General features: G+C 39.6%; 1 protein-coding gene across 1 annotated transcript in view; it reads right to left on the reverse strand.

Moving 5' to 3' along the window:
• Window positions 1-19,757, reverse strand: part of CACNA2D3 (calcium channel, voltage-dependent, alpha 2/delta subunit 3) — a 904,008-nt gene that overhangs the window by 603,158 nt on the left and 281,093 nt on the right. Inside the window, exon 4 of the mRNA XM_010851933.1 lies at window positions 17,010-17,069. Coding sequence (XP_010850235.1) covers window positions 17,010-17,069 — 60 coding nt within the window. The remainder of the gene's footprint in view (window positions 1-17,009; window positions 17,070-19,757) is intronic.

The raw sequence follows: 19,757 nt of genomic DNA on the forward strand, positions 1-19,757 counted from the left end.
CACAATTGCACTCATCTCACATGCTAGTAAAGTCATGCTCAAAATTCTCCAAGCCAGGCTTCAGCAAACTGTGAACTTCCTGATGTTCAAGCTGGTTTTAGAAAAGGCAGAGGAACAAGAAATCAAATTGCCAACATCCACTGGATCATGGAAAAAGCAAGAGAGTTCCAGAAAAACATCTATTTCTGCTTTATTGACTATGCCAAATCCTTTGACTTATTGTGGATCACAATAAACTGTGGAAAATTCTTCAAATGATGGAAATACCAGACCACCTGACCTGCCTCTGGAGAAACATATATGCAGGTCAGAAAGCAACAGTTAGAACTGGACATGGAACAACAGATTGGTTCCAAATAGGAAAAGGAGTACGTCAAGGCTGTATATTGTCACCATGCTTATTTAACTTATATGCAGAGTACATCATGAGAAACGCTGGACTGGAAGAAGCACAAGCTGGAATCAAGATTGCCGGGAGAAATATCAATAACCTCAGATATGCAGATGACACCACCCTTATGGCAGAAAGTGAAGAGGAACTAAAGAGCCTCTTGATGAAAGTGAAAGTGGAGAGTGAAAAATTTGGCTTAAAGCTCAACATTCAGAAAATGAAGATCATGGCATCAGGTCCCATCACTTCATGGGAAATAGATGGGGAAACAGTGGAAACAGTGTCAGACTTTCCTTTTTTGGGCTCCAAAATCACTGCAGATGGTGACTGCAGCCATGAAATTAAAAGACGCTTACTCCTTGGAAGGAAAGTTATGACCAACCTAGATAGCATATTCAAAAGCAGAGACATTACTTTGCCAACAAAGGTCCGTCTAGTCAAGGCTATGGTTTTTCCTGTGGTCATGTATGGATGTGAGAGTTGGACTGTGAAGAAGGCTGAGCACCGAAGAATTGATGCTTTTGAACTGTGGTGTTGGAGAAGACTCTTGAGAGTCCCTTGGACTGCAAGGAGATCCAACCAGTCCATTCTGAAGGAGATCAGCCCTGGGATTTCTTTGGAAGGACTGATGCTAAAGCTGAAACTCCAATACTTTGGCCACCTCATGTGAAGAGTTGACTCATTGGAAAAGACTCTGATGCTGGGAGGGATTGGGCACAGGAGGAGAAGGGTGCAACAGAGGATGAGATGGCTGGATGGCCTCACTGACTCGATGGACGTGAGTCTGGGTGAACTCCAGTATTTGGTGATGGACAGGGAGGCCTGGCATGCTGCAATTCATGGGATCGCAAAGATTTGGACACGACTCAGCGACTGAACTGAACTGAACTGAACTGGTCAGCTGTGAATTTTAGTGATTATACTACCATATGAATTTCAATTAGTTCTAACAAATATTTGTGGACATATGACTAGATGTCAGATGCCTGCTCTTATGAGGCTTATGTTTTGCTGGAGAAGGCAGAAAGTAAACAAATCCTACTGGGGAGCTTTAAAAACAGAAGGATTAAGCCAGGAACCTGCAGACACGAAGGAAAGGAAAGTAGCTGCTAATTCACCTGTAATCTTGAGAAAACTGTGTGGCACTCTGTAAGGTATGTGGGGTCATCCAGACTTTGTTCTTAGTATAAGCAAAGTGTAAGTGTAAGCAATAAATAACTTGTGTTTTAAAAAGCCACAATGATTACCATGTAGAGAATAGACCCAATTGCCAAATGAGGGATGTCTCCCTTATGTTCATTACTAATAATGTCAGTAAAGTGGTGCTTAGTTATTTTTACTAAATCATTATATCATATTAAGAGGTTTTTTTTTATTACTTAGGCTTATGGGTCAAAACTTACCATTCTAGAATTTGTTTTTGTTATATTTGATAGACTTTTTTTTTTTTCATATTAACCCATGATAACTTGCATCCTAAATTTCTTTTTAAGATTCTGTCCAGTGCAATTGAAAGTCAGTGTTAAAATTTGTGATTCCACAAGGCAACATTAACCGATTGGTCATTGGAGCCAAACAGTCTTGGGTGTGAATTCTGGCTTGTTCTCGCACCCACTGTCGAATAACCTTGGCCCCTCATTTGGCCTCTCAATCTTAGTTTGTCCTTAGGGATAAATGGAGATAGTAAAGTTATCTATCTCATAGGATTTTGGGGAGAAGAATTAAATGAAATAATGCCAGGGAAGCATTTTAAGTCGGTGCCTATACACCTAATACATTTTTAATAATTGCACCTACTACTCTCATCATTGAACCTATATTCTATTAGTATTAATTAACCAACAAAGAGAACTATCCTAAAAATATTGGTCCCAATTTTTTTTTTAAATTTGAAGAATTAGGTTTACTACACCAAAGGCATGAATTTGCAGTTATTTATGTTACGAAGATTTACATCATAAACTAAACTGAAAGTGGGAAAGGTGAGAATTAATTCATCTCTACTTTAAGCTTTCAGTTCAGTCGCTCTGCTGCTGCTGCTGCTAAGTTGCTTCAGTTGTGTCCGACTCTGCGCCACCCCATAGACAGCAGCCACTGGGCTCCCCTGTCCCTGAGATTCTCCAGGCAAGAACATGGGAGTGGGTTGCCATTTCCTTCTCCAATGCATGAAAGTGAAAAGTGAAAGTGAAGTCACTCAGTCGTGTCCAACTCTTAGTGACCCCATGGACTGCAGCCTACCAGGCTCCTTCATCCATGAGATTTGCCAGGCAAGAGTCCTGGAGTGGGGTGCCATTGCCTTCTCTGTTCAGTCGCTCAGTCATATCCAACTCTTTGTGACCCCATGAACTGCAGCACGCCAGGCCTCTCTGTCCATCACCAACTCCCAGAGTTCACCCAAACCCATGTCCATCAAGTCGGTGATGCCATCCAACCATCTTATCCTCTGTCGTCCCCTTCTCCTCCTGCCCTCAATCTTTCCCAGCTTAAATGAGATTAAATGAAATTTTCTGCTGAGTTTCTGCATTGTCACCAGATTCAAGTTTTACCTTAAAAATTCAATAGCAACGGGCAAATTCCTAGACCATAGACCCCTGGTGAAAAATCAGCAACATAAGAGCATTCCTAAGGTTTTCCAAAGAATTAGCTGGACAAAGATCCCAAGGTAACTTCTGAGATCTGCCAATGACCTCCACAGTCAGCCATCTTAATGAAACACACTAAATTTTCTGGAAATGTACTGTGGGAACTCTAATATTATGATTAACAGAACCACAAAGTGTTAATCTAATGTAACCGCAGATATGCCAAGAGGGCCCTGATATCCCATAATGTCCCCTTTCCAAATTGGCAGATACCTGAAAGATGACAATCACACTATGTGTGTGGAAACAACAAAACTAAACTTTAAAAGTATTTGTTTAATTGGAATGTTTAACAAGTTTGAATTGGTAGTGCTCTTGCTGTTGCTGAGTTGCTAAGTTCTACCTGACTCTCTTGCAACCCCATAGACTGTAGCCCACCAGGCTTCTCTGTCCATGGGATTATTCCAGGCAAAAATACTGGAGTGGGTTGCCATTTCTTTCTCTAGGGGATCTTCCCCACCCAGAGATGGAAACAGCATCTCTTGCGTTGGTAGGCAGATTCTTTACTACTGAGCCACAAGGGAAACCTTAGTGTTTTACTATGTTTAAAATACATTTAAAACAAATGCTTCTTAAAAATATTTATTTTAAATAAATATTTCTAGTTTTGAGAAAACCAATTATGAAATTTCAAGATTAAAAAGAATCATAAAAGAATTTGAAAGGAAAAAAACAGCTTTCTAAAGCAAAATGTCAGATTTGTCTAGCCACTATTACCTAAAAATTAAGCCATACATAATCATGATAGACAAAAGACTGGTGTAGCAAGAAAGATTAGACAAAGAAGAAAACACATAGGAGTTTTACAAGATTATTCATTATTGATAAAAATTAAAGACCCAGGGCGCTCCTAAACACGTAAGTAGTAAAGGAAAAAAAAAAGGGTCACTAATGTGAAAATGTTGCACAAACAGATAAATGGCAACTCTGGGAAGAGAAAATAATGTCATTTCCCCCCCCCTGAACTATGAAGTACAGTGACTATTCAAACAAAGCTAAATCAATTACCACTGCCATAAAATGGCACTTTTTGTCTTTATATTTGTTAATATTAAAATCTTTTTCTGGATTGAGAACAGGGAATTAAGCTGCAGAAATTATAACCTTTTGTAAAATAATGTTTGTAGTCTGAGATTCTATAACAAAAAATGCATTATTCTGTTTCTTTTAGCTAGAAGATGGCCTTGTGGTATTTTTGGAACAAAGAAGTCTATGTTGTACTCACTATTTATGTTGTTAGAATGCAAAAGATCAAGCCACTGGAGGATTCTGTATTATGTATAGTTTATTATTCTCTTCTCTTCATCTCTTTAATAACAGTTTCCTAGTTACAACTTAACGGGATTCAATAAACTTGGTATTTTTAGCACATCTACTATACAGATGGACCTATACTAAGCTACACTGAGGAATTCATAAAAATCATTCAAAGACATAATAACAATGCCCAAACTACCATAAAAATTGTGTGTGTGTGCTCAGTCATGTCAGACTCTTTTGGACCCCATGGACTACAGTCCACCAGGCTCCTCTGTCCATGGAATTCTCCAGGCAAGAATACTGGAGTGGATAGCCATTTCCTACTCCAGGGTATCTTGCCAATCCAGGGATCAAAATCGTGTCTCTTACATTTCCTGCACTGACAGGCAGATTCTAAATCAGATGTGTGAAGAAGCAAAAAAAATTAAGAGTTCAAAAGGAAAATAGTACTCAACAGAAACAGAAATGACCTAGATGTTGGAATTAGCAGAGAAAGAATCTGAAACAGCTACTGCAGGCAATATTTGAGAAATCATGAACATAATGGATGTGCATAGATAGGGAGTTCAGCAGGAAATGAAAACTATTTTAAAAGATTTAATAAACAATAAGGTCCTATTGTATAGTATAGGAAACTTAAAACCTATAATGGAAACGAATATGAAAAAGAATTTATATGTATATAAAAATATATATATCACTTTGCTCTACACCAGAAACTAATACAACATTGTAAATTACCTATAATTCAATTAAAAAAAAAAAACAACTTCAGTGAAACTTTTAGAGCTAGAAGTACAATATATGAAATGAAACATTCCCTGGGTGAGTTTAACAGTAGATTGGAAACTACAGAAAAAAAGGAACTAATAAACTTGGAGACCAATTAATAGAAAATACATTGGAAACAAACCAAAACAAGAGCCACAGTAAAATGTAGGATGATATTAAGGAATAAAATACAGATGTGACTTAAAAACTGTAAAAGAAATTTTCCAGAAAAATGTAAAGAGAATGCTGCTGTTCTTGTTCAGTTGCTAACTTGTGTCTGACCCTTTGAAAGCCCATGGACTGCAGCAAGCCAGACTTCCCTGTCTTTCACTACGTCTCAGAGTTTGCTCAGATTCCTGTTCATTATGTTGGTGATGTTATCTAACCACCTCATACTCTGTCGCCTCTTTTCCTTTTGCCTTCAGTCTTTCCCAGCATTAGGGTCTTTTCCAACAGGTTGGCTCATCACATCAGATGGCCAAAGTACTGGAGCTTCAGCATTAGGATCAGTCCTTCCAATGAATATTCAGGGTTGATTTCCTTTAGGACTGACTGGTTTGATCTCCTTGCTCTCCAAGAAACTCTCAAGAGTCTTTTGCAGCACCGCAATTTGAAGGCATCAATTCTTCAGTGCTCAGCCTTCTTTATGGTTCATCTCTCACATCCATTGGGCTTCCTTGGTGGCTCAGACAGTAAAGAATCTGCCTGCAATGCAGGAGACCTGGGTTTGATCCCTGGGTTGGGAAGATTCCCTGGACGAGGGCATGGCAATCCACTCCAGTATTCTTGCCTGGAGAATCCCCGTGAACAGAGGAGCCTGGCAGGCTACAGTCCATGGGGTCACAAACAGTCAAACACTACTGAGCGACTAAGCACAGTACAGCTCACATCCATCATGACTACTGGAAAAACCATAGTTTTGACTATACAGACCTTTGTCAGCGTAGTGATGCCTCTGCTTTTTAACATGCTGTCTAGATTTATCATAGCTTTATCATAGCTATCCTTCCAAGGAGCAGGTGTCTTTTAATTTCATGGATGCAGTCACTGTCCGCAGTGATTTTGGAGCCCAAGAAAATAGTTTGCCACTGCTTCCACTGTTTCTCTTCTATTTGCCACGAAGTGATGGGACTGGATGCCATGATCTTAGTTTTCTGAATGCTGAGCTTTGAAGCCAGCTTTTTTTCACTCTCCTCTGTCACTGTTAAGAGGCTCTTTAGTTCCTCTTTACTTCCTGCCATTAGAGTGGTATCATCTGCGTATCTGAGTCATTGATATTTCTCTCAGCAATCTTGATTCCACCTTGTGATTCATCCAGCCTGGCATTTTGCATGATGGACTCTGCATGTAAGTTAAATAAGCAGGGTGACAATAAACAGCCTTGATGTACTCCTTTCCCAACTCTGAACCAGTCAGTTGTCCCATGTAAGGTTCTAACTGTTGCCTCTTGACCTGCATACAGGTTTCTCAGGAGACAGGTAAGATGATCTGGCATTCCCATCTCTTTAAGAATTTTCCAGTTTGTTGTGATCCATGTAGTCAATGGCTTTAGCATAGTCAATTAAGCAGTAGCAGATTTTTTAAAAAATTCCCTTGCTTTCTCTATGATCCAACAAATGTTGGCAATTTGATCTCTGGTTCCTCTGCCTTTTCTAAATCCAGATCTCTGGATCCTCTGCTTTTTCTAAAGAGAACTGGGCAGGTAAAATTTTGAAGAACTGATTGTTAAAAAAAAATCTCAGCAAGCTCCAAGCAGAACTAATATAGATAAAATCACATCTAGTTACATCCTGAACCTATCATACTATATAATATACTGAAAATCAAAGATAAGGAGAAAAAATCTTCAAAGCAGCAGAGAAAAATGACTCCCTGTATCCAGAGGAAGAAAGATAAAAATGATGGCTGACATTTCATCAGAAACATTAAAGATCAGAAGAGAATAGGATTATATCTTCAAAGTGGTAAAAGAAAAATAAACTGTCAAGTAAAAGTTCTGTATCCAGCAAAATTATCCTTCAAGAATGAGAATGAAATACAGATATTTTTAAATAAACAAAAGCTGAGAGAAGTCGCTGCTACCAGACATTCAATGCAAAAAAAGAAAAGAAAAACAGAACGAATTTCTTTAGGCTGAAAGGAAATGGTAACAGAAATCTTTATGAAAGAATAAAGAGTGCTAGAAATGGTAAATGTGTGGGCATATACTACCTTATTTCTTATTTAATTTTTTAGAAGACAGCTGTTTAAAGGAAAACTAAAACAAAATTTAAAACATCTTATGGTGTTTATAACACATGTAACAGTAAAATATATGATTACACAAAGAATAATGGTTGGTAGACATATGGTATTCTTATTTCAGTAAGAGTGATACTTTGGATAGTAAAGTAACTCAAGATAAACTGTGCACTTAAGTTAAAGATACCTATTGTAATCCTTAAAAGTCACAATTAACAAAGCATTTTAAAAGGGAGATTAGAACTTTCTTGAAGGATGAGGGTAACATCTCAGTTTATGGAAGTCCCACAACCTAGAACAGGGCCTAACAGGTGCTGAATTTTGAATAAATTTAAATTAAGCAACAAATATAAGTTCAGTTTTGTTCAGTCGGTCAGTCATGCCTGACTCTTTGTGACCCCATGGACTGCAGCATGCCAGGCTTCCCTGTCCATCACCATCTCCCAGAGCTTGCTCAAACTCTTGTCCATCGAGTCAGTGATGCCATCCAACCATCTCATTCTCTGTAATCCCCTTCTCCTCCTGCCTTCAATCCTGAGTCAGTTCTTTGAAGCAGGTGGCCAAAGTATTGGAGTTTCAGCTTCAGCATCAGCCCTTCCAATGAATATTCAGGACTGATTTCCTTTAGGACGGACTGGTTGGATCTCCTTGCAATTCAAGGGACTCTCAAGAGTTATCTCCAACACCACAGTTCAGAAGCATCAATTCTTCAGTGTTCAGCTTTCTTTAACTCTCACATCCATACATGATTACTAGAAAAACCATAGCTTTGACTAGATGGAACAGACCTTTGTCAGCAAAGTAATGTCTTTGTGTTTTAGTATGCTGTCTAGGTTGGTCATAGCTTTTCTTCCAAGGAGTAAGCGTCTTTTTAATATCATGGCTGCAGTCACCATCTGGAGTGATTTTGGAGCCCCCCTCTCCCCCGCCAAAAAATAAAGTCTCTCACTGTTTCCATTGTTTCTCCATCTATTTGCCATGAAGTGATGGGACCGGATGCCATGATCTTAGTTTTCTGAATGTTGAGTTTTAAGCCAGCTTTTTCACTCTCCTCTTCCACTTTCAACAAGAAGCTCTTTCAGTTCAGTTCAGTTCAGTTGCTTAGTCGTGTCCAACTCTTTGCGATCCCATGAATCGCAGCATGCCAGGTCCCCCTGTCCATCACCAACTCCCGGAGTTCACTCAGACTCACGTCCATTGAGTCAGTGATGCCATCCAGCCCTCTCATCCTCTGTCGTCCCCTTCTCCTCCTGCCCCCAATCCCTCCCAGCATCAGAGTCTTTTCCAATTCTTCACTTTTTGCCATAAGGGTAATGTCATCTGCATATCTCAGGTTATTGATATTTCTCCTGGCCATCTTGATTCCATCTTGTGATTCATCCAGCCCGGCAGTTTGCATGATGGACTCTGCATATAAGTTAAATAAGCAGAGTGACAATATACAGCCTTGACGTACTCCTTTTCCTATTTGGAACCAGTATGTTGTTCCACATCCAGTTCTAACTATTGCTTCTTGACCTACATACACATTTCTCAGGTGGCAGGTAAGGTAGTCTGATTTTCCCATCTCTTTAAGAATTTTCCACAGTTTGTTTTGATCCACACAATCAAAGGCTTTGGCAGAGTCAATAAAGCAGTAGATGTTTTTCTAGAACTCTCTTGCTTTTTTAAGAGTAAGAGTATATATAAACATATGAATAAAAAAAGTAACAGGATAGGCAGTGATAAGCACCATAAAAGAGGGAACAATAAAGTATCATCAGAGTTCAGAGGTGACAAAGACTATATTATATAGAAAGCAGAAAAAATAATTGTAATTTTACACTTAAGGAAAAACACAGGTATTATAGGTTCTCTGTTGTTACACACACACACATAGATACACTGTGCTCTCCTTTTTGTTCCCCAAGCTAGAACACTGTTACTCTGTGGAGAGGTTTCTTCTAGCTGTGGAGGAGGTGAATCTAAAATCGCCACTCCATCAACACTTCCTCTATCCCCATTAGCAGTCACTCTCCATTTCGTTATTTTCCTGTCCTGGTAACTACTACTCTTCTTTCTATCTCTACAAGCTGTGAATATTCTGAATGTTTCATATAAATGGAATCAAACAGTATGTGGCCTTGGATTTGAAAGGAAGTAGGTGTGGCTACAAAGGACCCATGAGGGATCTGGTTGTGATAAGGATGTATTGTGTCTTGATGGTGTCAGTGTCAGTATACTGGTTGTGACTATGTATTACAGTTTTGCAAAGTGCTATCTTTAGAGGTAACTTGGTAAAGGGTACATGGCATATTATTATCATCCTATTTCTATGTTACTTCTTAGAACTGAATGTGATTCTACAGTTGTAAAACTTGTGCTAAAAAAGACTTAATCTTCAGGGATTTGTAGCAAGGTTCCTTGAGCTCGCAGACTAAGCAAAGTCTCCTTGTCCTGAGCTGTGGTAATATCTTGTACTTCTGTTTCATGTCATTCATCGTGATCAAAATTTGAAAATTATTTCTGTTGTCATGGCTTTAACATCTGTCACTCTTATTAGATAATCTCAAGTTCCTTGAGAACAAAGACAACATCTGTCTAGCTTGCGGCCATAAGCCTAACCTAGTACCTGACCCATAGGGCATCACTAATAACTATTTGTTGAATGAATCCTGGCACATCTTAGAAATCATCTAGATATTACAATTTGTCTTTTTTGGATAGGCAATCAGTTATTTGAACGTGTAAATAGTCCAGTTGGACCAGAACTATCGGAACTTACTTTTTCAGACCTCTAGACCGAAGTACTCTCTGTAAAAGTTATAATGTTCTAGCCAAATACACAAAAAAAGACAGTATGTGTAACAACAGAGAAATGACTTTGACTTTTAAATGCTCACACTTAACGATTCCTCAGAAACTATTTACACATCAGTCTTGTGAATAAATGACATGTGGCAAGTCCTAATTAAGAAACATCTAATGTAAGATCTTAAAAGGCAGAAGACCGTGACCCTTAGCCAAGCTAATAAAAAGAAAAAAGAAAAGCATGCTCTGATAAATTAAATCAGAAAAAAAGGTGATTATAAATTTCCTTCTCTTTTCATCTATTTCTCCTCTAGATGTGAAATGAACCTTATCTCTCTTATTTAGTGCACCAAAGTTGATGAGTTATCTTTATAAAAACTTCTAATTCCAATCCTATTTCCAATTCTGGGGTCTGGGTCTTCTGTGTTCCACCCTGTTCCTCAGAAAGGAGCTCAATACCTCATTCTGTCCAAGAGCACAAAGATAGATTGGGTCTTGACAGAAACACGTGAGAAACCCCTCAAGGACAGTCATTTCCTGCACTCAGGAAGTACTTCTGCTAAGCCTGTCCTTTGCTCTCCTTCACAGCATACAGGTTTCCCCAGGGCAAAGCCTTACTTGCCAGCAGGGAAACGCTGCTCTGGTCTGCTGTTTGCTGGATGCCCGTCCTAACCCTTCCGAGAAAGGCTTCCTTCTCCCAGTGGCTAAAGTTAGAAGTTCTAAAGGGGACTCTGGGCCTCTGGAGCCACCCTCTCTATTCCCCGGGGTCTCCTTCAACACAACCTCCCAATGCAACAGGCAGTGGTAATGAGGTGGAAGAAGATGCTTTAGCAAATATCACAAGCCATCCCCAGCCCAAGATATCCCATTAGTGGTCTGTACAACATTTCCAATCCACACCCCTCACCCTTCTCTGAAATCAGGACACTGTGTGTGCAAAACAGGCAATAGCAGCTTGGCAGTGACCAGGAAGGCATCTCCCCAGTTCTTTCCACTTACAGTTTGTTAGCCTTTTGAATGGCAACAGGTTTTTTTTTCTTCCCTGTACTACTTACAAAACAATAAAGAAAAATTATTATAGAAAACTTTGTAATCAAAAGTTTTCCACAGGATACACAATTCAAAACCACAATTTTTTCCCCCACTGTGCAACAGCTCTGTGCAATTGGCAGTTACTTAAGACAGCTTTCAAAGAAAATATGTTTGCAGTTCAAAGATAAGTAAGTTTTTAGTAAACTGTCAAAAGGACTTTTTTCTTCTTTGCTGCTGGTGGAAAAATCCAAAAGAAAGAGTAAGTAAGAGGAGAAGGCTTCTCTCTGAATTATACTACACCTGAAGACCTAGATTGCCAGAAATTCATTAATAACGAGAATAATCAGGGCAAGCGGCCATTCCTCACCATCCCACCCTTGTCCTGAGTTAGGTTTTGCCATCAAAATAATGAGAATAAAATGATAAAATTATCATATGTGATTAATTATTAAACGGCTTTCTTATAATTTTCAATCTCATACAAGCTTTACATTAAAAATCTATGTTAATTCAAAGTATGCAATTAAAAATAGGGAAGATGCCATTTCAACAAGGCCTCCTTTTGCATCAATTCTAACTGAAAAGTGCCCTAATGGCAATATCAGGCAACAAAGAACAAAACCAAGAAGCCAGTCTGGAACCCATAGGACACCCGATAGCGGAGCAAGCTCAAGGGCTAAAGCAGCACTAGCGTCCATGAGAAAGCTTTCCAGCTGGTGCACCCATGCAGCTCTGGTTTGTGTGAAGGACACTGCACTGTGGGTTGCTCACATATGCCATCCTTTCAAGGCTGTATTTTGCCTGTTGCCCAACATAATTTTTGTGAAGAACTAACAATTCAGTGCCACATTTAAGGACCTACAGAAGGGATTACCAATGTCAAAGCTGTAAGTCCATAAGGAAAGGATCAAACCTTTGCAGAAACTGTAAAGAGGAAATTTAATGACAAATAAAATTACAAAATGATAATTCTACAAATGAAAAACAAATTATTCACCTTTAAAGCACAATTTGGTGCAAAGACATGAAGACTCCAACCTAAAGTGAAAGAAGAGGCAGATCCAGCATTTCTTTTTCATTTTGGAAATGGGGTGGGGGAATAGGGGCTAACATTACAGAACCTGAAGCTGCACCATTTAGGAAATTTCACAAAAACACTTTTTTTTTTTTTTCTGTAGGAAAACAGACTCCCAGCTCCTTCTACTCCCCCTTAGTTAGCTAACAGCACGGGAACCTCCTCAGCATTATTTCATGGTGAGCAGATGGTAGTCTGAAATTTCTTTGATAAAAACAATCTACTGGCAGGGGTTGGAGAGAGGTCAGCGGAACCCAGATTAACAATTGATCAGCTCTAATGAACCGTCATAGCAATAAACTCAGAGCCCGTACACAGACAGACCTGCTATTCCAGGAAAAGCAATGGGGCCGACATCCAAGCTGTTAACAGACTTGCATGTAACAGCATCAATGTTTCAGAGCTTCAAAACCTTCATCTAAGCAGACATACATTCTTGGGTGCACATCTATTTTCTCAAAGTCTTCTCTCTTCCACTTTTCCACAAAAGCGCATGTGATTTACTCTGACCTGGAGAACATTCCGTCATGGTCCAGATACTGAATGACACTCTGTAATATTGACAGATTATTTCAACATCTACTCTGTGCTCAAACCACAGCTGTAGCCTCTGATATTCGTCTTGTACTTATACGGAACAGATGACAATGGGAGAGGAAAAGCTGAGCCCATCATCTTTGTTCCCAAGAGAACAAAAACTAAAAGAACCCAGAGACCTATTCTCTCAGTCTCCATACTTTCGGAGAGAGACGCTCATGTTGCATCCATGTTTCCATCGCCACGTTTGACAAGAGATTCAGTATGCTGCCCAGAATTTTATTGTAAGGGTTCAATCATAGGAAGGAAGTCAGAGCACTCTTAGAAAATCACAACTGCTTCAAAAGCACAAAAAAAAAGAGAGAGAGAGAGAGCTCTTGTTAAACTAAACCACAGAACATTTTCCTCTCCTGAAGGAAAAACAATTCTATAAATCAATTAAATCATTCCTTCACTCACCCAATTACTTTTTGAAGACAACTGATCTCAAAATAAAATTGACTAAATCAGTCATAAACACCTGATTTTCCAAGAGTCCTGAGTTCCAATAATCTTTTTCAATCTCTTACAAACTTACTTCTTTCTCTGGGACCAATGAATCCAAATGCTCAACCTAGAAAAACTCAAGAGTAAGGACATTCTCTTGCATAAGCACCATACAGGGGTCAAAAATGAAGAAATTCAAAATTGAGACAACATTAATGTCTAAAGCACAGTCCATATTCAAATCTTTGTTTCTGGTTCCAGATCTTATTTAGGATCATGTGTGTTTGCATTCAGTTGTCACGTATCTTTATTGTCCTTTAATGTTCCTCAAGCAAAATTTTGATGATATTTTATCATAGTTAGATTCAGGTTATCAATTTGAGACAAGAAGTCTACACAAGCAATATTTTATTTTTCCTGGCTATCACATCTGAAGGCACTCTGTCTCTTTGTGCTGTTATTGATATTAACTTTGATTACCTGTTTAAGATGGTGTCTGCCAGGATTATCCATAATAAAGCTATTTTCCCTTTTTAATTATTAATAATAAGCAATTTGTGGACAAATACTTTGAGATTATCAATGTCCTGTTCTTCATCAAACTTTTACCTGCCAATTTTAGCATCCATTGAAGATTCTTGCCTGAAGCAACTACTAACATAATTTTATAATGCCATCATTTTTTCTGTATTCAGTAGTTGACAATGTACTTACTATAAGGGGCTTCCCAGGTGGCTCAGTGGTAAAAAAACCCACCTGCCAATGCAGGAGTTGCAGGTTCAGTCCCTGGGTTGGGAAGATCCCCTGGAGGAGGAAATGGCAACCAAATCCAGTATTTTTGCCAGGTTAATGTTCTGAACAGAAGAGCCTGGCAGGCTATAGTTTATGGGGTCCCAAAGAGTCAGACTGGAGAAGGCAATGGCACCCCATTCCAGTACTCTTGCCTGGAAAATCCCATGGACGGAGGAGCCTGGTGGGCTGCAGTCCATGGGGTCGCTGAGGGTCGGACACGACTGAGCGACTTCACTTTCACTTTTCACTTTTATGCACTGGAGAAGGCAATGGCAACCCACTCCAGTGTTCTTGCCTGGAGAATCCCAGGGACGGAGGAGCCTGGTGGGCTGCAGTCCATGGGGTCGCTGAGGGTCGGACACGACTGAGCGACTTCACTTTCACTTTTCACTTTTATGCACTGGAGAAGGCAATGGCAACCCACTCCAGTGTTCTTGCCTGGAGAATCCCAGGGACGGGGGAGCCTGGTGGGCTGCCGTCTATGGGGTCGCACAGAGTCGGACACGACTGAAGTGACTCAGCAGCAGCAAAGAGTCAGACATGATTTAAGTGACGGTGCATGAGCACAACTGTATTCTAAGACAGGGGTCTCCAACCCCCAGGCCATGCATCAGTACTGGTCCATGGCCTGTTAGGAACCAGGCTGCACAGCAAGAGGTGAGCAACAGACAAGCAAGTGAAGCTTCATCAGTATTGATAATGATCCCCATTGCTCACACTGTCTCCTGAACTCTGCCTCCTGTCAGATCAGCAGCAGCATTAGCTTCTCACAGAAGCATGAACTCTAAATGCAATGCACTTAAATTACACCGAAACCATCCTTCCACCTCCCATCCGTGGAAAAATGATCTTCTATTAAACCAGTCCCTAGTGCCAAAAAGGTTGGGGACCACAGCTAAAAGAGCTTTCCCTTTTCTGTTATTTATGTATTTGTCTATTTACCCATCTGTTTGTTTATTTGCGCTTCCCAGGTGGCGCTAGTGGTAAAGAATCCGCCTGCCAAAGCAGGAGACACAAGAGATGTAGGTTTGATCCCTGTGTAGGGAAGATCCCCTGGAGAAGGAAATGGCAACCCACTCCAGTATTCCTGCCTGGTAAATCCCACGGACAGAGGAGCGTGGTGGGCTACCATCCATGGGGCTGCAGAAAGTCAGACACTACTGAGCAACTGAGCATGTGGATTGTTTTTTATTTATTATCAGCTTAAACTCACAGATTCTCATCAAATTAAGTTGATTTGAGTTGACTTTCTGTCAATTACAACCAGAATATTGCTGAAAAATCTTCCGGAACTCCCAAGGAGAGATAGAGAGTTTCCTTGGCAAGGCACTGAAAAGGTCCATACAATTGTCACACTTGCAAAGGTGCTTCCTAATGCTTTCATTAAATCCCTTCCAGTCCACTCTAGGAAGTTCAAATCCTTGAAGAAGAGGCACACTTCAGACAAATGTAGCCAACAAATGCCCCCTGGTTCTTCCTGGAGCCACCAAGCAGGTAAGGCTATAGGAAGACAAGGTGCTTCTTGCTATTTTCAGCTGACTCTGCCCTGTGTAACTTTGCTCAAAGAGCAGGGCTGTCTGCCCCATTCCTCTCCAGGTGTTACCGACAATCCCCAAGGCTTTTCCCACCTCTTCCTGGAGCCTCTGATGCTTAACTGCATTCTTGGTTCTATTTGCTTCATACATTCAGTGTTATGACTCAAAATGACTGTTTCCTCTCCAGACCCATTCTTCAAGCTTTTCCACCAAAAGTCTCAGAAACTCTGAACCAAATCAACTACAGCAACAGTTAGGTTCAGTCAACGGTGGGTTACAGCGAGAAATCAGAAGACTAGAGACAGTTATTGGAGGTATTCTTCCCCCCAAATTCCACCCTTATCACCTCACCATTTCTCTACCAAGTACCCTTTCCATACAGCTACCATCCCTGGGTTCTAGAAACCACTCCCTCCCCTTGCTCCTTCAGGCCAGGTATGTGGCTTGCCCCAAGAATATAACACCATTGCTTGTTGGTTTCTTTTTACCATGCACTTGCAAATATTCTCATTATTAAACTTGCCTCTATTACTCCATTTGAGTGGGCATTCTTTATCCACAAGGCAAAAATTATAGATGGAAGTGATGACAAGAAGGACACCCCAGGGACAGAGACACAGTCAAAAGTTATCTTTGGTATCAACATCTTTTTCTGTGCTTGAAGATTTATCTTTTCCATATGAATGAAAACATGGCAAAAGAAACACTATTTCCTAATTGTGAGCACATGGCACTAAAAGAAGTATGTATGTTCTAGCAAAGCACAGCCTTAAGGAGTTAAGATTCACTCCTGTTTTGCCAGCAGTGAGGAAAAGTCACAAACTCACAATGACAATACAGATAAAATTTCCTTCTGGAATGACCCAAAGGAACTTCAAAGTATTATTCAATTCACTCCTTGCCTTTTACTATGTTTTCTATATACATGGCAGCATCGAAATCCTTCCCAACCAGATACATGTGTGCAATGATTAGATATGAGATTCAGTATAAGAAACTTATTAAGCAGATGTTCAAATCCAGGTCTGTGAATGATGTAATTTTAAAATATAATTAACAGTAAATTCAAGGTTAGATCCATATGTTCTTTCAGTCACTTAAAATGAAGTCATGGAAGAGGGATTTGGATATATTCTGCCATCTATCTTACCAATTTATCATTGAAAGCTCTGGCGATTACTGTCAGTTGACTGACTAACTCCCCCAGAATTAGGAGTTCACTGAAACCTGGTTACATGCGTGTAGTATGCATTATCACCTGTAATTTACACAGTGGAAAACAGTTGAGGATCATTGTCCTGTCTTGTTAAGAAATAGGTACATTTATTTCAACTCTGTACCATACTCTAAAAATCCTCCTCCCCAAACATCTGAACCCTGGTATTTCCAGTATACCTAGTGTTTCTCCGTTAGCAGCAAGCACAAAAAGCAGTTTAACTCAAACTCTAATCAGTTACCTGTAAGTCGGCATCAAATTCATGTTTCAGGTGCGCCTCTTCTGCAGCCTCCACAAGACGCTGGAAAGACAGAAAGCAACCCAGAGTCAAAAGTGTGACCTGGACCCCACCTCAACATCGTGAAAACACTGACATTTCTCCACTGCCCCAAATGCCAGGTCATATCATGGCATGGAAACTGTGACCTGCTGCCCATGCTCCCACGAAGCTGAAAATAACATCAGTGTCGAAGTCCAGTTTCTGCTTTCATCACCCAATCATATATGTACATAAATGCACACATGTTCTGTATCCCTTTCATAAAAATTCAAAGACACTGGCTCTTCAGGCCAGATAAGGACTCTGAAACCTACCTAGAAAAGTATATTCCTTAAGCATAGAAAGCCCACGGTCAAGATTTATTGAATTGAACAGAGTCCAACTCTAAGTGGGCTTTCTTCCCCAGTGGTATGGAAATGGTATTTATTTTAATTCCCTCAATCATTTAAGGTCAACTCTTTCTGCACCCAGCTCTGGTGCATAATTATCAGGTAACATTTATTTGAAGTTAATGGTACATCAATGCCATCTTGACAATCTGCATCCCAATAAGAAAATCACTAAAATTAAATCAATAACTAACAACTATAAATGCACAACTGTTGTTACTCTTCTTTGCCAATGAAATTAAGCCAATACATATTGTTATGAAACAATTTTTATAAAATTCCATTTAATGCCAATCATTTACTCTTTAATTTAAAGTTACCAACAATAAGTTATTTCTACCCATGAAAATGTAAGCTACAGGATATTGCAGAAAACTCCTTTAGTGAAATAATATTTCATTGAAATTTTATTGAATTTAAAGAAAAACTTCAGATCCAGGTAAAAATTAAACTATTTATATTTTTCCCACAGTTATTCTTGTAGCCTATGCTGTCTTTAGCTTGCTTTTTGGACATATTATAGAACTGAGTTTAACAGGCCATGTTTCAAAAATTATGACATTAGATTAATCTCTAAATGATCACAAATAGACAGAAAAATGTTCCATGAATAATTATTAAATTGGACATGGGAATACAGAGGCTGAAATATATTTGGGTAAGTTGGGCACCAGTAGAAGCCCTAAAGCCCTCTCTCTCCAGAGGACATTTAAAGAAAGTGACAGGTCAGCCAGAGATAATGCTGCACACAGAATGGAAACTGGGAAGCGTGGCCAATCTGGTTTCCCACACTCTCTTCAGATAGTTGGGAAGAAGCTTCTCCTTCTCTGCTCAGTCAAAGAACAGATCCCAGGAAAATATTACAGGGCCAGAGCCAGAAGATCCAGTGCCAATTCTAGGGAAGGTACCTACCCTACCATTGGGAAATCTGGGCAAGCCCTTCCCCACTCTAATTCTTGGGATGGTTTCCTCATCCCAAACATCTGAAAAGACAATCCCAGATCAGTGGTTCTCAAAGCGGAGCCCCTCACCAGCAGCATCTAACCAGAGAACCTGTTAGAAACTCACATTTTCAAGTCCCATCCCAGTCCTACAGAATCAGAAGCTCTGGGGCTGAGCCCAGCAAACTTTTTTTTTTTTTTTTAATATCTATTATTTTTATTTATTTGGCTGCACCAGTAAGTGGGCATGTGGAATTTAGTTCCCCAACCAGGGATAGAACCTGGTCCCCATGTGTTGGGAAGCACAGAGTCTTAGCCACTGGACCAACAGGGAAATTATCCTAGCAATTTGTTTTAACAAGCTCTCTGGATGGTTAAGAAGCTGTTAAAGTTTGAGAGCCACTGACTACAAATAGCACTCATCCCAGATCCCCTTGTAATGAGCGTCACCAACCTTCTAAGGTTTCCCCAACCTCATTTATATTTTTAAAAATCTGTGTGTGTCTATATACATATACATATAGATGTCTTTTCACTATAAGACATAAAATACTTTATAGGAGAGAGGCATAAAGTAAAGATGATGAGAAATGGAGGAAAAGAAAGAGACACGATCTACGTAGACTGGACACACTGGCCCAACTTTCAATGGGCCTTGGTCTTTTGGGAAACATCCTGGTCAATGAAGCTTATTAACATCCTGTGATGATTTGACACAATTTGCAAATGTATCAATGTGGACTCTGAAAGATAAATGACTGACAGTGATTTAAGAAATCTGTGTTTGTGTGAGCTTATTTTTTTAATCATTGTAACAGATTTAGAATGTATATGCATGTACCATGAAATCATTTACAAACTGTTATAAGGTATGTGTAATAAATATTATACATCTTTAAACACTTACACATCAAAAAAGCCATTCATTTTGACTGTGTATTTACAGTCATAGAAGTTGTTTTCTCATGGTGTCTAAGTACTTTGAGAACCCAGAAAAGAAACTGCAATGAAATGGACAAATGATCAAAAAATAAAAACAAAATAAAATTTCTTAATGAACGAGACAGATAATATTGAAAAAAGCGAAGAATTGGAAACCCAAAAAACAATAAAGCAGTATAGGACCAACAAATAAGAAACAGGCAACTTGAGGTTATCATGAAACAACATAGCATAAAACGCATTTCATATAATGTTTTGTTTACATTTATATTTATGTATATCTCATACATGCCATCAGAGAAGGCAATGGCACCCCACTCCAGTACTCTTGCCTGGAAAATCCCATGGGTGGAGGAGCCTGGTAGGCTGCAGTCCATGGGGTCGCTAGGAGTCGGACACGACTGAGCGACTTCACTTTCACTTTTCACTTTATGCAC

Source organism: Bison bison, unplaced genomic scaffold (assembly GCF_000754665.1).
Source record: "Bison bison bison isolate TAMUID 2011002044 unplaced genomic scaffold, Bison_UMD1.0 scf7180017864304, whole genome shotgun sequence".
NCBI classification, from domain to species: Eukaryota; Metazoa; Chordata; class Mammalia; order Artiodactyla; family Bovidae; genus Bison; species Bison bison.